Here is an 18439-nt window from a genome sequence, read left to right as displayed (position 1 = left end):
GTTTGAGAAACCTTTGATATGATGTTTCAACATGTGCATAGTGTGGTAACAATAGGTTAAAGTTTATGAAGTAATATTCGTTAGTTAATGTCCTATGACTTAAAAAAAATGTTCAAGAAACCTTTGATATGATGTTTAGGCATGTGCATAGTATAGACTTTTAGTAAATCAAGTTTACAAAGCGTGAAAACATTACGTAAAGATGTGAATGGTGTTTGTTTTAGGCATACACTGATTTAATTTGGAATTAGTTGCTTTTTGTACTTTTTTTTACTTACAATGTGAGATACATGTTCCAAAGCATCACGTAACGGAAAGATGAACTGCAGGATGTTGGGGTTGTACAAGAAGACTGAAGTGATTTGATGCTTGATATTGATTATAAATAATGAATTTAAAAGATGATGAATTAAAGGTGAAAACATATATTAGTGATCAATTGTTTTACTTTTGAATCACTTTTCTGCAATTGTTGAATTTATAAAGTGAGAAGTTCCTGGGGCCTCCCTCTAAACCCTTTAAGCCTTTCACTCCCAAGATCTAATTAGTAGTTCTCCTTACTATCTGCCTTACAGTTCTTATTATGTTAGTTCAGAGAATTTGGTATTGGATCAACTAAGAAACCCATAATTTATATTCTTGTCTGTCCTCATCACCTACTTGCTTGATATTGTATTGATATGGTAAGGAGAAATTCTGTCTTGGTCATTTGTGGGAGTGAAAGGGTTAACCCTTTAGAGCAACAGCTGAATTAGATATTAGTGACAAAAGTACAAAGGAAATTATCTCCAACTTGAGTCACTCTCAAGTGTTGAACAAATTCTCCTTCTCAGTTCCACTGAAAATGTAGAAAAAATATGGAGAATATGTTTACTGGTCAGGGTTGTAGGGTGAATTTTCCCTCCAAAAGGAATGCATTCTTTGGTTAAGAGTTGTGTGAAGGGCTTTGGAACTTCAAAGATTTCTTAAGAACCTCCCTTTCATCTTCAATGCCCCCACTGGGTTAGGTAGGCCAAGGTTTACCGGGGGTCTGGTACAAAGTGCTAGACCTCTTGCAGACCTCTTGCTGATTCGGTTGCTCAAGGCCTGGTACTTTTCCGCGGGCGACGAAACACTCGTGGAGAAATGCTATTAATGACGAAGGCCAACTCGCCGGCTACAGAGCACCGGGGTATTCTCATTGGAACTCAATTTAAACCCACCTTATCAAGGAACCAAAGAAACCCTGATACTCCAACGAAAGACGAAACTTTAACCTGAGTGATTACCGAAAACATTTTATTTCATAACAGTAAAATATAAATATGTTCAATTAATTCATCTCATTGGACCCTACAACTGAGAAGAATTTCCCACAATGTACACCATTAAAATAAATTTATGGTCCCAATTGGTCAAACCACTCAAATTTTACGTCTGGTTTGTGCCAATATTCAATTATTGCGATTTTGGGCGCTTAGACACTTAGGTTGGAAGCATTGTCCTTAACCGCTGTTCATCTCGTAGCATTGCAAAGCGTTTGCGTTAAAATTCTCAAGTGGTTCAGGAAAAATAATATAAAATAATAATTGAACTAAGCAAGCTCAAGTCATACGCGTGATTTCCCACTCGAACGAGCGCGCAGCGCAAGTTTGTTTCGAAATCAGACCAAAATTTCACTTAGTTCAATTACCACTGTTTAACATCCATTTTGAAATCACAAAATTCAATCGCCCAGTAAGAGGATTTTAACCAGTACAAGTATTTTAAAAGTTGCAAAATTGGCCACATACTGGTTTCTTTGCCTTTAAGTTTCCTACGATTTGCTTTGTTACTGTTAACACGCCTGGAAATCTAATTGGTTGTTCTGTTTTGTTGTTGCATCCTCACTGACTGGGAAGAAGATGCGATTTAGGGGGGAAAAGTGCGATTCGTGAGTAAAGCACACTGCTGAGGGCCAATCAGATTGAAACGACCGCCAGAGATTTCAAAAGGAATGAAATAAAATGGAAATTGTTCATATATATATATATATATATATATATATATATATATATATATATATATACACACACACCACTCGACAGTACAAAAAGCGCGGCAAGTTGTCACTTCAGTACCTTGATAATATTATTTCAAACATGGACTCCGTTAAAAGTTTGGAAATTGTAACTAATACCTTACTTAAGTAAGTCCCCGAGAAAAAGACTCTGAGAGAGGAGGGTTTCTTGGGAAGAAAAATATTTAACCCTTCCCTACTAGCAATTCTTCTTCTCTTTTTCATTTAACCTTTTAATTTCTCTGTTTATGAGCTATTATTTTGGACCATTCTGAGGATCCAAGTTTCATTCCACATCCAATAATTAAAATGGAGACATGACAATTCACTCTATGGCGACAAAATGAATTACAAGACCACTGCTTGTCGCTTGTACCACATATTTACCATTTGAAACCAACCAAGTACCCAGAGTTCTTTCTTCTGAACTCGAGAGAGGGAGGAATAGGATACTGAGACAAAGTTTTCTGCTAACACGGCTAGGTCCGTTCTAACGCAGATAAACACTAATCAGGACCATTATTAGTAACTTTTTCAACGTATGTCGCTGGAAAGGCCCCTTCTACCGAGCCAGTTCTCCCAAAGATCCATCCATTGCCTTCGTCTCTGATCTGAACAACTATCTGTGATAAGAAAAATAATTCAATCAGAAAAAAAGTCCAACTTTAGTTAATTGAAATTACAAACGAACAACCTATCGACTGCTACCATCGGGAAAGTCCCAAAACAACTTCTTTCTTAAACCGAGTATTCTCTTTGAGTACAAGATGTCCGTTTGTTTTTAGCTTTGTTTTTAGCTAAGGGAACGTTTCAGTAAAGGTCGCAAAACGGACCAGACTCGAAAAGGTTGTTTCCGAATTGTAAACAACCACTAGGGAGCCAGTGTTTGGAGGCTTAAAGACATCTCTGTGACTACTAAACTTTTCTAAAGAAAATAGATTCATGGAACTGCGTATAAGGTCTTTAAAACACGCACTTCAAAAAGAAATATTTGGTACTCAAAGGCCAAAGGTAGGTGACCTCAGATAAATGTCGGTATCTGAGCAAACTGTGCACCTACCCCTTCCCTAACCTAATATCAACCCGAATGAAAAAAGAGGGTTAAGTATCTAAAGAAACTGTAGTGCTGCGTCGCTGGGAGAGTATAACAAGGTAATTTAGTATTATCAACTGAGTTGATATCGTTAAATGGCCTCCGTATAGAGTTATAAATCTGACGTTTAAAGCGTTAGCCCTTCGTCAGAGCGATTGCAAATAACCCTAACTTGTTCTCGGTTGACTGGTGTTGGGTTAGGGATGGGGTAGATGCGCACTTGTTCAGAGACCATTGACAATAACCGCGGCCTCCATGCCCTTGTTCATCTCGATTGACGAGTGCACGCTAAAATATACAGAACACCGCTGACCTGATTTGCCTGAATTGTCAACTCGTCTCCTTCTTGACCAGTGAAATTAAACAGGCATCGAAGAATGACATCAGTAGCAGAAATTACCTACAATGAAGTCAGAGCCAAGAAAATCCGTTAGGCCTTGAAATGTAAAAAAAAATTACCAAAGAGAGATTTCAAAACAATTATGCTAACAGTAGGACACATGACAGCTACAAAGAAGACTAGACAACAAAGATTGATAAGAGATGAGATTACACGCCAGCAATATAACTAAGCTGGAGACGTTAAATCGAGAAATAAAAAAAAAGTGGCTCGAAAATTGCACAGTCCAAACGAGTACTTTCCTCACTTCAGGCAACACACTTGACGTCTCCGATGAGAATTTAAAAAAAAAATTACCATAGAGAGATTTCGAAACAAGTTTACGCAACAGCAGGACACATTACAGCTTTGAAGAGGACTAGAAAACAACGATTGATGAGAGATGAGACTACACGCCAGCCTTATAAATGCGCCGGGGGCGTCTGATTGAGAAAACACGGTAGCTATTGAAACAAAATGCAATAATGTCCACTTAATTAATAACCAAATTAACGCATTGGATTGAGCGTATATACTCGGTATTTATGACTTTGCTATATTTTCAACTCCGAATATTGCATTTCTAGTGCTCTGATTGGTTCCGCCAACTCCGCCGGTTATCAGCTAATACTTCAAGTCACCTTATCTAGAAATGCATTGCGACGTGCTCAAGCTGAAAAATTTTTGCTGAAAGTATTCAAACGTTTAGTATTTGATGAAATTTAATAAAACAATTTTTCCATTCGCTCGTTGGATAAGAGATCGTTTAAAACCAACTTAGCGCTACGCGCCTCGTTGGTTATTTGCCATCTCATATCCAATGCACGATTATGGAATAATTATTAATTCTACCTGTACGTATGAAGCAGGGAAGAACCCTGTTTTTCCTTTACTTTTGCCCTAGTAACAACAACAAAAATTGTTTAAGCGACACAACATTTTGAGGCATCGAAAAAAGCAGTTCATTGTTCATGCTTTACAGATTGCCCAGTGACTCCTCGGTTTCACGTAAGGCTGAACAGGCCTAATTTTTTCTGCGTTTTTCAAGAGAGTGGAGGCAAACTCTTTGAAAGAACAAAGGGCGAACGCCAAAAAAATCACTCCTGTTCACTAGCTGACGCATCGGAACCGAAAGTCGATTCGTCTTGAGGGTCACAGCTTTTTTGTCCTTGTCCTACACTCCTGAAATAACGAATAACATCTTTATTTCCTCGACAAGTGAGTTCAAAACATACCATCTTTCGTAATATTTTAAAAATGACGACCCTACGCGCTGCTTAGTTTGCAGCTGATTTTCGTGTTTCCGCCTTCAATCTAATCTCACAAGATCACCAGCTGTGCAAGCTACATATCTCTTCTCAAACGGTAGCTAAGAGTCTAGTCCCTTGAGTGTTTCCAAACTTTCCGTATTTTAGAAGTTGGGCAATCGAGAACCGTAAACAATCGTTACTTACTTCCCACCAGTTTTCATCAGCACTGTTTATGACTTGAACTTTATCACCGGCACTGGAACAAGGAAACGAGGTGTAGATTAATCGCAGAACAATATTTAAGAAAAGAAACAATCCTCACAGGTGGACTGCAATTTTAAGCCATTGCAAAAAAAAAAAACCTGAAAAAATTTATGCTTGGACGAGATTCGAACCCAGGCCTCCCAGACAATTGTTGGGCGCCTCTAACAACTGAGCAACGAAGCCACACGCTGAGAGCGAGTCAAATTTCAGAGGGTTCAAGCTGAAATCGCTGGCAAATGCATGGTACTTTTAGACTGAAGCCTTTGCAATAAGTGGGTAGATTACTGCATAGCCCTACACTATTGTAAAACAAAGCCCCATTTCGAAAGCAATCTGTTGTTTTTGGCCACTATTTTTCTTTATGCAAGATTTGTATGCATTATGAAGTGTGGGACTGTGCGGAAATCTTACCCAATGAGGAAACCCATATTCTCACCTTAATTTCAGATCTCCATCATTCTCCCCGTCGAAATCGTAAAGAGCAACACAACACTTCTGAAAATTGAAAAAACTAACTAAATAAATTGGAAACTACAACTTCCACCTCATCTTACGGTGAGAGAATGCTCGAAGTCATAACAGACTTATTATCACATCTTCATCCCACAGTCTTCAACCAAACAACATCAGTTTGTTGTAAAACGAAGAAAAACAAAAATCTCACCGATCTCGATGGAGAAATCATCCCCTCCACGTCATCTGAAAACAAGAATTCGAGAAAATTCCCGAATCAGGTATCTAAAAATTTTGTGGAAGAGCTAACGATGAATTTATTTCCGCCTACAAACTTAAAAAGACCTCAACGGGCAAAATTATTGAATTTTTCCCCTTAACAACTGAGACTACCTCGGTGAGACCAAAATTCTCGCTCCGTACTTTATATCAATACGACAAAGATCCTTTCCATTTCATACCAGCTCAACCCATTCCTCTCCCGGATCAAAACACGTGCACAGCAACACCAACCCTGGATCGCCACCTCCCACACATTTAGGCGCGCATACCAAATATAGCTGATGCCTCCTGGTGGTTCTGTTATCGTCTGGTAACGACTAATTCTTAGGACCCACAAGGCGATAACTGGCTGCCCAGGTCTTAACGACAAACCGTACTGTGTGTACTTAATTAAAATCAAGTCACTGCGCCTCGAGTTATCGCTTAGATCGTAGCCTGCAGACCAGACGTAATTTTGGCAAGCGAGAGCTCAGTTTTTTTGGTGAAAATTGCAGCTACCATTTTAGATTTTTACGACAGCGAAAGGCTGGGGAGAGAAAGAAATGTGTACTAAGGGGGTGAGCGACGGTTAAAAGGTAAGAGAAGGGAGGCGAGGGGCCTGCTCCCTCCCCCCTCCCCCCTCCCCCCTCCCCCTCCACCTCCGCTCTAACTCTAAATCAAACATAGCCGGTCGAATAAACGATCGCAACCTTGTAACACGTCCTAATAAGACGCTTGTACTGTAGGATGCTTCCACCAATTTAACCGCCTTCATAAGTAAACACAAAAATCACAAAAAACTTTCATGTAATACAAAACAAAATGTCTCTGGGTCAAAAAACAACTACACGTTAACAGAAATCCAGTTAAACGATGCATTTTGTACCGTAGAAGTCGTCTCCCCTGTAAGCAGGTAATGATGAAGTTGGACCCAATGCTCTCCTGTGTGGGGGAGGGGTGGGGACGTCATCCACATCACTGTACACGGGATCATCTGAATCATCTTCCTGTTGATTGCGTGAAATGCGCATCGACTGTCCTTTGCTAGACTGCAACAGATACCAAAAAAAAAAAAACCAAGTTACAGTAAATCATTGCTTGCAGCTCACAGCGTAAAGAAAAGCAGGACCATTTGTCCAGTTCGACGTCCGCGCAGAAAGTAACAAACCGAGTTTCTCCCCTGTGATTAATGACAAAAGCGCGTAAGCCTCACCAGGTTGGGAAAACTACTAATAGGCTAATGAGTGATGTTTAACCCTTTAACTCCCAGAAGTGATTGGAATCTAACTTCTCTTTCTAATATCCATCCATTATCCAGCAAAGCAGTAATGAGGATACTCAAACTTATCAGGTAGATGTTGTTTTCATAATATGACACCAAATTCTCGTAACTAATTTACAAGGAAATGTGTAGCTGCCAAAGAAGAGAATTAACTATAAGATCTTGGGAGTTAAAGGGTTAAGACCTCCCATGATAAATATTCTCTATAAGAAACATAGACATGACACTCACCCTGTCACCCGGACAGTAAGGCACATTGTCGCGACACTTGTGGTGGACACTCATCTTACAAACTTTACATCGTGCACCCTGCTTAATCAATCCTGGCAACAAAAGAATACCTCTCTATGAGGATTACATATTAAGAACTACGATAGTAAAGGGACAAAGGCTAAGTTAACTCAACTGTAACTCCAATACCAAGCCCTTCACAGACGATGATTCAACACGTTATCTCTGAACAGGCCATTTTTGTATTGTACCACAGTCCACCTCAGCAGGTTCACAAAAGTGTCAATCCCTATCCTTAGCAAGAAATAGCTTAACAGAATAGACCTCACCAACCCTCCCGCTACATGGTTTATGCTAGTCCAAAGCTGGTAGCCCCGAAAGTTTTTTTTTTTTTTAAGATTCGCCTGAGCTGACAGTTTCGTGTTCCCCGTTCATATTCCTGGGTAAAGGGAGGCCCTGTGTGAGTTGAGAATCTTACATAAGCACACAGCACAGTGACCCCAGCTACGGCAAAAACTCAAACCTCTACCAATACTGAGTCCAACGTGCTTTCCATGAAACTGCTTGTGTCGCAATAAAATTTAGTTGATTCCCCCATAACGCTCGTTAGTATTCTAATGATCCACCTCGATTGGCAGTCAACTTTCTATAGTCACCCTTTTACCCGTTGTTAGAGACGACTGATCCCCTTCTGTCCCCCCTAAAACCATGTGATCCCCCCAAAATCCTTCAAACCTTACCCCCCCCCCACTCTATTTCCCCTGAAAACCATGCGATCCCCCCAAATATCCTCCCCCCCACACACCCCCCCCCACGGGTGGTAATAAAGACTGGTCCCCTGGGCAAGTCTTCTACAGTTCATTCAACACAAAGGAAAAGTTTAATTACCCTTTATGAGACTTTTGCAGTAAAAACAGAATTTCGGTTTCTTGAAAGTGTGATCCTCAAACTGATGCTGCCCAGCTTTCCTTATTTTTTTCCCTTTCGAGCTGATCACACTCTGCCGCTTGTCCACCGGTCCTGAAACACTCTCCTCTTCGCTAATGGATTCCTCGTCATCTTGGAGATCATCCTCGGTAACTTGAAGTTTGTTAAGTACGTCTGATGTGAAAAGTTTGGTCTGTGAGGAAAGGATACGAGGTTCAGGAATGAATCGCTCCCAAGCTGCAGCATCAATTGCACATTAGTTCACAAACAATGAATCAATTTTCAAATGAGTATCGAAAGCAATCCCATATTGCTTTGGTTTTGCTTTTCTGCTTTTATTCACTCTTTGATTGGCCTAAAAACTTGCGCGATCCTCTCAACCAACTATATTCAAGGAAAACCTGGAGAAATGCTGGAGGGGATAGGTAAGAGGTAAGAGGTAAAAGCGAGCGGAGAATACTCTCACACGTCTACAGGTTCACGACTGATTCCATGGTTATGCACAAACTGACCAGAAAATCTTATATGAAAGATGTCCCCGCTCTCCTCTGACATGTACGCTATTGCAGACCTACAATTAACAGGCCTACCTGTTCCTCGGCAACACAGGAGAGCCATTCCTTCACTCTGAGATCATTTTTTTGCCTTAAAAGATCCTCTTCAAGTTCTGCCGCATTTCCATAGGATGGATTTTGTGAGTAGCTGTTCATAAAATTTAAAAACAACCAATAGCATAATGAAATCGTGCCATGGGGAATCAATCAAGCAAACAAGTTCAATGAACGCGAGTGAGTTTCTCCAGTGTTTTCTAGCTCAGGATAAATTTTTTTCCTGCCACAAAATAAAGAGCTAACGTAAGCACAACGTCTAGTTATAGCAAAGTGTATAAATGAGCTCGATATGTCTGAACTGAATCCAAAAGAATTGGAGGCTATTAGCAAACCTTCAGTGAGAAATATCGTGAAAAGTAACACTCATCATATCCAACTACTGTTTTGACAAAGTCCCATTGAACAACTACAATTATTTTCTGATGTAAAAATTAATAAACGAAAAGAAAAGCCGAACCACCCAGGAGAATTTTCGTGCCATTGTTCAATTCATTCGATGTGAAAAGTGTACATGAGCTTCGACTTGATATACTCGACCCAGTTTTCCGACCGCATCTCAACATGTTACTCAGGGACTAAATTCTTTCCACTAGTTATTGCGTGGTTGTCAAAATCAACATTCTCACAGAAGGACATTTCATAAGCTTGCTAAAGTATACCTAAAACTCCTGTTACCTTTCACGTAATTTTTTCATAGATTTCACGGCCTCCTGATCCTTTTTTATCGTTGTATCATAGTTTCGTAACTGAAGGATGAAAAATGAAAATTAGATGCATTAGATTTTAACCTTGCCTATGGCTTTCCACACGCTTAGATATGTATTGACCAGCCGATCAATACAGCGCAGCTGGACAGCACTAAAAAGTGGAGACCCGTAAACTCCTAACTAGCTAAAACGGGTATAAACACGAATCTTTTTTTCCAAAGAGTAACACAAGCTGACTAACGATTGGAAAGTCAATGATCAACTTCGGTAAGGATCGCCCTCACTTCAGCAACCACTTTAGCTGTCCTCCCCGAATACAATCTTCAAACGAGTTTCACTTTCCTCAGATGATACGCTATCCTATGTTAAATTTCCTAACGAGTCTGGACCATCCATAAGGCAAGAAAAGCTCCCTTCCCCTGAAGAAATGGTTAGACTGTACCCCAAAACACAAACCCTAATTCCTCAAAACGTCAACAATTATATACCTTACAAAATAGATGGCACTTACAACCGGACAAAAAGGAAGCGAGGTCTGTGCTCTGATTGGCTATCCAAACTAGCGAGCCTATCTCCCCCGCTCAGATATACCCATTCCTCTCACAAATGTGAAATGCTTTTGGCCATAAATGTTCAGTCTAATAAGCCATTTTGGACATATCAAAAATTCAAACTTGGCTCCGAAGCGTGGAGGAGTAAAGCAAAGGAAATCACATCGAGGTTGAGGGATTAATACAAAATTTCTCTTGTATTATTCCCCCTTGCCTCGGAGCCACGTTAGAATTTTTATTCATCGAAAATGGCCCATAATGATCTCTGAAAGTTGGCGATGTCCTTTACAAGCGTTTCTTGGATTAGGAACAGGTGGTGGTCCATAAATCCACAGAAAGAAAAAATAACTTTCCTAATATCCTACCCTTTTTAATGACCTATCGCTCGGTCAATACTGCATCCTTATTAAGTCAACAAATGATTGCACCTTTATTTGCAGTGCGATATACTTTCTCTTCAGCACAGGTTCCGTTGCATCCACCAAAAAAAGTCTGTTATCTGTAACATTCTGTAAGGAGAATCAAAGAGGCTCAGGCGATTTGAACAATTTTTCATATCGATGCCGTTTTTGCGCTTCAAATATATTTTTCACACGACACCTTTGTATCAACCTCACACTTACTGGCCCAAGTGAGGTGTTTTTACAAAGTAAAAACCTTGACTCAAACGGGTCAGGAGAGTATACACTTGGCTACCACAATTTTGACTGGACTGGACATCACTTTATTCCGGCAGAAGAGAAGGAGGCAGATGTATATACAATACTTTTATGAGGAAGTCAGCGACGAAGTTTCAAGTGATTTTCAAAATTTTGCGGCCTTCTGTTCTCCCCCTGACTTGTTTGAGTCAAGGATTTTAAATGTTAAAAACACCCCACTGAGGCTGAATAAATTTAAGTCAACGCAACGGGGTGAGATGCAAAACAAAAAACGTAGGCCAGTTGACAGGAATGGGAACAGACCAGCTATCTATATATGTAGACTCAAACCTTATGGTTGATGTAACTTCCTTAAGGAGTACACTTACCAATAGCTGATTATCTTCCGGTTTCTGAAAATTTTTCTCTGGTGAAGAGTAAGCTCCAGGATCATTTGCCTGAACAAATGTTGAGATGTCTGCCTTGCTATTCATGAGCTGAAACATACTTTGTATGCTTTCCAATCTCTTCACGCTATCAACTATCTGGCAAAATAATAAATTAAAAAAGAAACTTTTATCTCACTTCCACTCTACATCACTGCTTCCACAACGATTGATTACACTGCGGTGCTCTCTTCTTTTTCAGACTCTTCTGAATGTTCTGCAAAAATGATTTTACTATGATGACCAATCAAGACATAGTGACTAATTATCAGCACGGCACACTCTAGAGCAAAGGGTCTGGGCCCGAACCCTAATGTGTCATAACTTTTAGGCAACATTCTTTACTCTCATAGTGCCGCTTTCCATCCACTCAGGAAAATAAATGAATACCAGTAAACTGTCTGTGACACCGAAAAAATTGAGTGGAAGCTGGGGGGTACTCTACAATGAACTGGCTGCTTGACCAATAGGAGCAGCTGCAATAGACCTCGTACCCTATGCTGAAAAAAGCATGATGAGCTCTAGCAGTATCAGTCTTGTTGCCAAGGCCTCTCTTCTTTTTGCCCCTCGAAGTAGAAGAGAAAACAAGTCCCTCCTGACTACTGCAAGGGGTGGAAAGAAGAGAGCAGTGTGAGCCACTTAGCTCTTGATACTTAAACTCTGTCACAAGTAAGGTGAGTTTGGAAGGGGAGGGGAGGGGAGGGGGGAACATGCAAAATACATTGATAAGAGTAAATTTTTTGGAGGGTGTCTCACATGTAGAGAGGCTTATAATTATAAGAGAGGCTCTAACAAAGGTGAGTAGTGATAAACTTTCTATGACTTTTTCTTGCATACAGATGGACCTATACATAACTAAAGGAACTCATGCAACAATCAATTTAACACTTCTGAGTGAATGGCTTAGAAAGACAATTTTCACATCATAGAATGATGCCTATAAGCAACAGAACCAACAATAACAACAAAAACTAGAACATGACTTTGCTAAATTCCACAAAATTTGATGATCATACAAAGAATCATTCACTATTAGCTGTGGCATTTAAATGCAATTTTGGCCCAGAGAGGGGCAGGAATTTGAGTGAGCCAATCTTCAAAAGTTGAATGCCCAAGAGGTTGCCCTGGGTGGGGGAGGGGTGGGGGGGTGTGTGGAGGAAAGGGGAGGTTAAAGCTTTAAATTAATTCATACATTATCAGAAAGAGAGTAGGAGAGGGTCGAGGAGCTGCTGCTATAAAAAAAAATTGAACTTAACCTTTCTATACTAGTAAAATTAATTTAAACTATTTTATTGGTAATAATATATAGAGATATTAATGAAGTCATCCATTACATGCTAATTAAAGGGGGGGAAATGGTTATGACTATGTCAACAAAACATGTTAAAATTACATTTTCTTTCTCAATCTTTGAACAGTCACTCAAAGCCACCCTCAAGGATTCTGAAACATCTTCATGAACATCTTGTAGGTCCTATAGGACAAAGGGTGAGAGAGTAAAAATGAGTTTAATTAAAAAACAACTACTTAACATCCTCTGCAAAAAAGAGACTTCATGATATACTGACAAAATTAGGAATTTCATTTACAACTCACAACTTGACTTAATGCACCAACAGACCCTTTGAAATATTGATTTTAAAATACTGACTTTGAACTATGGATTTTGAAATATTGACTTTAAAATATTGACTTTGAAATATTGACTTTGAATTGACTTTGAACAACTGACTTTGAAATATTGACAGACTGACCAAACCACTGATAGACCACGGGCAGCCCCTCCTTTCTGGCAAAGACTGTTGCACAAATCAGCTTAGGTAACTCCCAATGATGGTCAATTTCAATCATCAACTCAGGTTATAATATCAAATTATCTTATCATCTTGTCAGCACATTTTGGAAAGAATTTCATTCAAAATTTAGCAATACTTACATCCAGAATTTGAGGAAGTGTTGTAGAATAGAACACTCCATTCATATTGTTGACACAATTTAGCTGAAGTACATAGGCATTGTGGGTATTGTGGCACAATGTCTGAACATGTTCTTGCTACAAATTGACAAAAATCTTTCAGAAACTTTCTAAGTTTAAAAATAATAATAAAAAAATTAGTCTAATCCCTATAGAAGAAAGGACAGGAGGGCAAAATGGCCATGAATGGGTTTAGTGTAAGCTATGCATGCTGATCTCTAAATCAAGAGGTCCAGGTTACCTCAACCATATTGCTGTTTGTTGCCTGTTCCTTTGCGTATCTCTTTCGACTGAAAACCTGGAACAGGTTTTGGTTGAAGCCTTGTACTAATTTTAGTAGATGCTATTGCAAAAGTTTGGCGCTTTGTCCTTCCTACACATTACAAGTCCGTTTCTCTTTGATCAGGGGTCACCAGTCTTAACTAAGTCATATGTCCCACTGTTGTGTCAAGCAACACATGTAAACATGTACTGCTGCTAGTCCTAAGGTTCTTCCCAGAAGTGCACATCTATTTAGCTAGAAAACTGTCAGACAATTGTATAAGGGGGTAATTAAGTTTCTAAAGAAACTGTGGTGCTGCATCAGTGGGAGTGTATGACAGGGTAATTTGGTTTCAGGCATTAGTCATTAATTAGGCATTAATGGTAGTCAAAGTCACCATTCACTCTGATGAAGGGTGAACACTCAACACATCAGCGTTGAGACTCTTCACAGTGGCCAATTTATGTTATCAGCTCAGTTGATAGCACCAAATTACCCTGTCAGACAAATTGTGATAGATTCCTGGGATAAAGTTGACAAAGAATACAACTGGAATCTAAAACAAAATGTGGTTGCAAAACTCCTTATTCACGCCATACATGCAGAAAAAATTTAATGAAAAACTCTACAAGATAATGCAATACCTTGGCAGCTTCTGCACCTGCGCTTTGCAACTTTGCAAGTTTAGCACAAGCTTCTGAATATTCCTTGTGGCGCTGAGTAAAGAAAAAAAGTAAGGATTTGATGATGCAGTAAATTACTTTATTTGACCAAAAGATTCCCTGCTTTCAAGTGAATGTTCAGTGGTAAAGGATCACAGAACACTTTAATAACAAGAAGCAAGAAAAAAAAAGTGCCCCACCACCTTTAGTCTTTCACCTAACTATATATTTAACCTTTTAACTTGTAACCCTTGTTGATTCTCCCCATTAGCTGCTACACATCTCCTTGCAAATAAGTTGCGAGAATTTGGTGATGGATCAAGAGAACAACTTCCACCTTATTAGTGTGATTATTCCCTTAACCTGTTTTCATAATAATGTGTGGATATGAAAGGGAGAAGTTGTATGTTAATCTTGCACTTCTGGGATTAAATTTGAAACTCCGATGATACCTATGAACCATTTAAATGCATTGCTAGACGATCAGTCAAATATCAATGTAAAGAGGAAGTCAAATCCTTCTGTTGCTCCACTCTACACAAAATGAGGCTACCTGGTGCTAGATAAGCACTCACTTTTTAAAAATTTGTTAGTTATCTTTCATCACCTTTTGTAATGCTTCATCTGCCTTTTCAATCTGACTTTCACCATTATCTCTAAAGGAAAATATCTGAAAAACAATAAGGATAAGTCATCAACAGTTACCATTAGTCCCAAATAAAACATTTTGTAATTATCAATCTCAAGTCATCATTTAGTTTAAATATTAATTCTCCTTACAATTTATACACACTATTCTTAGCATATTTGTTCAGAGAATTTGGCAATGGATCAACGACTAATCCCGTAATTGATATTTATCTCCATTTTTTGGCTTGTCTGCTTGATATCATATTGATATTGTTAGGAGATTTTCAGTCTTATGGTCATTCATGGGAGTTTCAGGGTTAATCAATTTTTCATTTGAAAAGCTTCCTTCAGAGAGTTGTGATAGTGCTCTCCTAGGTAGCTCATGCAGTAAAATAATGTACAGATAGGTATCACACACCTTTTTGGTGGCTGCTTTCTTCTTGATAACCTCTTCAAATGCTGGAGTATTCACCTGTCGCACTAGATTGGATGATATCTTTAACATATCCTGAGAAAATAAAAACATGTATGGTAACCTGTCATTCTCTTAGGTTGGGTTCCATTTGCATAATGTGTATGTCATAACCACAATTATTTAATGATTTTCACCTTTCATTCACATGTGTACCACAAAGTTTCTACAGTATAACTCTGCTGTTTCCTTTGGTAACTGGAACTTTTGGAGGGTCACTATTTTCAGGACTTTACTAACCTTAATCATATATGAAACACTAAATTGTAAATTTTAATGTACTATAAATAAAACCGCAAAAAGACATGCGTTAAAAAAATCCTGAAAAGGTTTTCATTGCAAATATGACTGGTATTCTTTTAAACTACACATCTTTTCAAAAAAATTCATGACTAATTTTTAAAGCAAAAAAATTGGAATAACCTGTGCTTGTTTTTCATATTCCCCAAGCAGTGTTTCCCAGCAGCTGAAAGCACTGCTTAAAGCTGATCTGAGAGATATTACAAATTTAAAAAAAAGATATTTAGTAATACATGGTCACATATAACATCATATTCTGTGTATCAAACGGGACCACAATGTTTAGATGCATAACAGATGACTCACTCAAACTGAAACTTGTTTTAACTCCCATATCCTGTTCCCCCTAAGTTCAAGCCATTCATGCTGTCTGGAAATGCAATTCACCCATGCATGCATGCAGCTCCAGATTGCATGCATGCAGATACTTTTTAAATGCATGCAAAGATGAACTATACATAAACAAAGAATGCTGTTTGTATACATGCATGTACACTTGACTGTGTCTGCATCATGCATGCACTTTTTAGAACGAAGTTTCCCTAATCTAGATCTAGTTCCTTACCATCAGGCAGAGCAATTAAACTCAAACTTGTTGTCATCAAAAAATGTTTTCTGCTTTATTTAGAAAGTTTCAAGGATTCTATTGTTACTAGTACTTGGAACAGGCAAAGGATAACCTTTTCCAAAATCATGGAAATCCTGCAGTTCTAAACTTACAAAAATCAGTGATATGCATATAGAAAACAAAACACTTTCCAGATATTTATCAGATAAATTAAAACTGGAAAAACCATCCATCTTGCTTAACCCTTTAACCCCTAGGGGTGACCAGCATCTAATTTCTCCTTACAATATCACCCCAGAATGACACATTATGGTCATGAGAATAAAGGAAATAATCACTAACTAAGGAAGCTCTTGATTGTTAAACAAATTCTCCTTGTCATCACCTCAGGAAATGTATGAGAGCAGTATTGAGAATATCGATACTGATGTTAGGGTGTAAAGGGTTGAGCTTTCAATGTCAACATGTTGTTTTTTGCTTTTTTTGATTGGATTCTTATGAAATACAGACCTGTCTTTCTTCATTTCTGAGTTCTTCTTGCGGAAAGATTCCACAAGAGAAAGGAGTTGGTTTCCTAACTGCTCTTTAAGAGAAGCCACCTTGTGGGTAAATTCACCAACTGAGAAAAGAATGTTGGAAAATTAGCAATGAATCGAACAGCCATTCTTTATCAAGTCATGCAATCAAAGCAGATGACAACATGTGCAAAAAGGTTGGCTTGAAATTTTGCTAGTCAGTAGGCTTATAGCCACTGAGCAAGTACAATTGTACTTGCATAGGAAGATTAGAGAAGGATGTTGTACAAAAAAATCACCTCCAGCTGTATGACATTGTGCTAAGTGAAATGCAGTTGCCAGCTGTGTCAATGTCTCTTAAAATAATCCTTGACTTACTCTGATAACAAAATTATTTTTGTATGACATCTCCTCCAACCTCAAGAGCTAACATTTCTCCACCAATTATCCTTCATGAACACACTAAGGTTTGACAAACTATAGGATGCTTATTTTCTTCATTTATCAAAATATTATTGTTTCTTAGCAAACTTTTGTCAACAAATTGAAGAAAATACAATGCTATGATCATCATGTGACTATCAGATTCTAATCAGCTGTCTCAAAACATAGTATATGAGTTTAATCTTTTTATCTATGATTATAACTAACACAGTGTCAGTTTTTTTTTTAAGTTGAAGCACAGGTAACCTCCTTCAGTCAAATCACACTGCTGTGTTCACATCTTTTAATGTATGTCACATCAATTTTACAGACTTCTTTGGTTCTCTCGGCTAAAATCATACGTTTCCCTAAATTTTAGGGTGATGACTGCAAAAACATAGGTTTTGATGAAACAATTTGGTAGTTTGCTGAGGTCATTACAGCAGCACAAACTCATTTAGTTTGTGAACATTATATTATTGTGCAAAAAATAAGCTTAAACCTAAAATTATAAGAGAATTTAACTTTGTTTCATTAAATCTTTTAGTTATGAATTAAACAGGCAAGATTTCCGCACAACCCCATAATTAATTGATCATGCGTACTGGATAATAGAATTGCAAAACAATTTTGTTTGCGAAAGTATTGGGTTTTGCGGAAATCTTTCCGTAAATGGTTACGTTAAGGATTTATAACATTTTTTCTAATTATCTAATACTAACAGCGTTTTCCTAAGAAGGCAACCACCGTGGTATTGAACACTTCAAACAATGTCTGATATAGGTTGAGGTATTCATTTGGTTTAACAACCTGAAAACTGTATGATGTTAAAAACGTTACAAGTCTCCATAGTTTAAACTAGCAACTCACCGGTGAACTAATTAAAATAATTTTAGTTTTTGCATAGTATTGTAGGAATAAATGAATAATGAATGAAAAATCACTATATTTAGAATGTCTCAGACAATAACAAAATAATGCGGTCAAGGTTTAAAAATTTCATATTAAGAATTCTCGCATGAATTTTCTATATTAGCACATAGGTATCATTAGCAGAATCTCGTCGTTATAACTCATTGGAATCCCTACACGAGGATGACAACGTTACATTTAGGATTTTTTTAGTGTAAGGATATGCTCAAAATGTCATAAAGAAAGGTGAACAATGCGCATATAACCACAACAAGTCAGGCGAATATTAGGTGTAGTACACATGCAGACAATTGTACTTGCGTTTACCTGTTTTGAGGAGTTTGATGGCGCTGTAAGTGTTGGATTTAAGAACATCATTTAAATTGGGATGAGGTAGATCTCTCAAGCGTGCTTCTCGAGCCGAAGACATATTTTATCCCAAAACAAGAGAGGCACACAATTCACACTCCACGCTCCTTATCGCTTCCCAAAAACATTTGTTGACTGGCTTCCGATAGAACGAGTATTCTATCTTCATTTCCGCTCATTTCAATCTATATTTGGAGATCTTGACCAAATTTGGGTAAAC

At 38.3% G+C, this 18439-nt stretch overlaps 2 protein-coding genes across 9 annotated transcripts in view; one reads left to right on the top strand and one right to left on the bottom strand.

Moving 5' to 3' along the window:
- The window catches only part of LOC113664811 (uncharacterized), a 9799-nt gene extending 9373 nt beyond the window's left edge, over positions 1-426 (top strand). For all 6 annotated transcript variants that reach the window (XM_089200852.1, XM_089200849.1, XM_089200850.1 and 3 more), the window contains one exon: positions 1-426. This exon is cut by the window's left edge and continues 125 nt beyond it. The gene's annotated coding sequence lies outside the window, so the exon portion shown is untranslated.
- Positions 427-1256: 830 nt separating this feature from the next.
- On the bottom strand, positions 1257-18375 carry LOC113664809 (uncharacterized). 3 transcript variants are annotated; one of them, XM_089200844.1, is made up of 22 exons: positions 18178-18289; positions 17661-17755; positions 16511-16619; positions 15556-15622; positions 15079-15168; positions 14638-14700; positions 14013-14084; positions 13068-13184; positions 12525-12605; positions 11075-11230; positions 10476-10556; positions 9465-9535; positions 8769-8880; positions 8140-8371; positions 7252-7343; positions 6625-6787; positions 5689-5723; positions 5461-5519; positions 4965-5016; positions 4363-4410; positions 3445-3531; positions 1257-2661 (listed from the first exon to the last, which is right to left on the bottom strand). In XM_089200844.1, the coding sequence occupies exons 3-22, from the start codon at positions 16522-16524 to the stop codon at positions 2545-2547; spliced, it is 1809 nt and encodes a 602-aa protein (XP_089056970.1). In that variant the 5' UTR covers positions 16525-16619; positions 17661-17755; positions 18178-18289; the 3' UTR covers positions 1257-2544. The 3 variants fall into 3 exon arrangements, with proteins under 3 accessions (XP_089056970.1, XP_027036231.2, XP_089056971.1); XM_027180430.2 differs by lacking the exon at positions 17661-17755 and having other exon boundaries at positions 18178-18375; XM_089200845.1 differs by lacking the exons at positions 15556-15622; positions 17661-17755 and having other exon boundaries at positions 18178-18368.
- Positions 18376-18439: the final 64 nt, after the last annotated feature.

Source organism: Pocillopora damicornis, chromosome 3, assembly GCF_964200805.1.
Source record: "Pocillopora damicornis chromosome 3, jaPocDami1.2, whole genome shotgun sequence".
In the NCBI taxonomy this organism is placed as follows: Eukaryota; Metazoa; Cnidaria; class Anthozoa; order Scleractinia; family Pocilloporidae; genus Pocillopora; species Pocillopora damicornis.
Note: the sequence above shows the minus strand (reverse complement) of the source record. Positions and strands in the feature narration are given on the sequence as shown.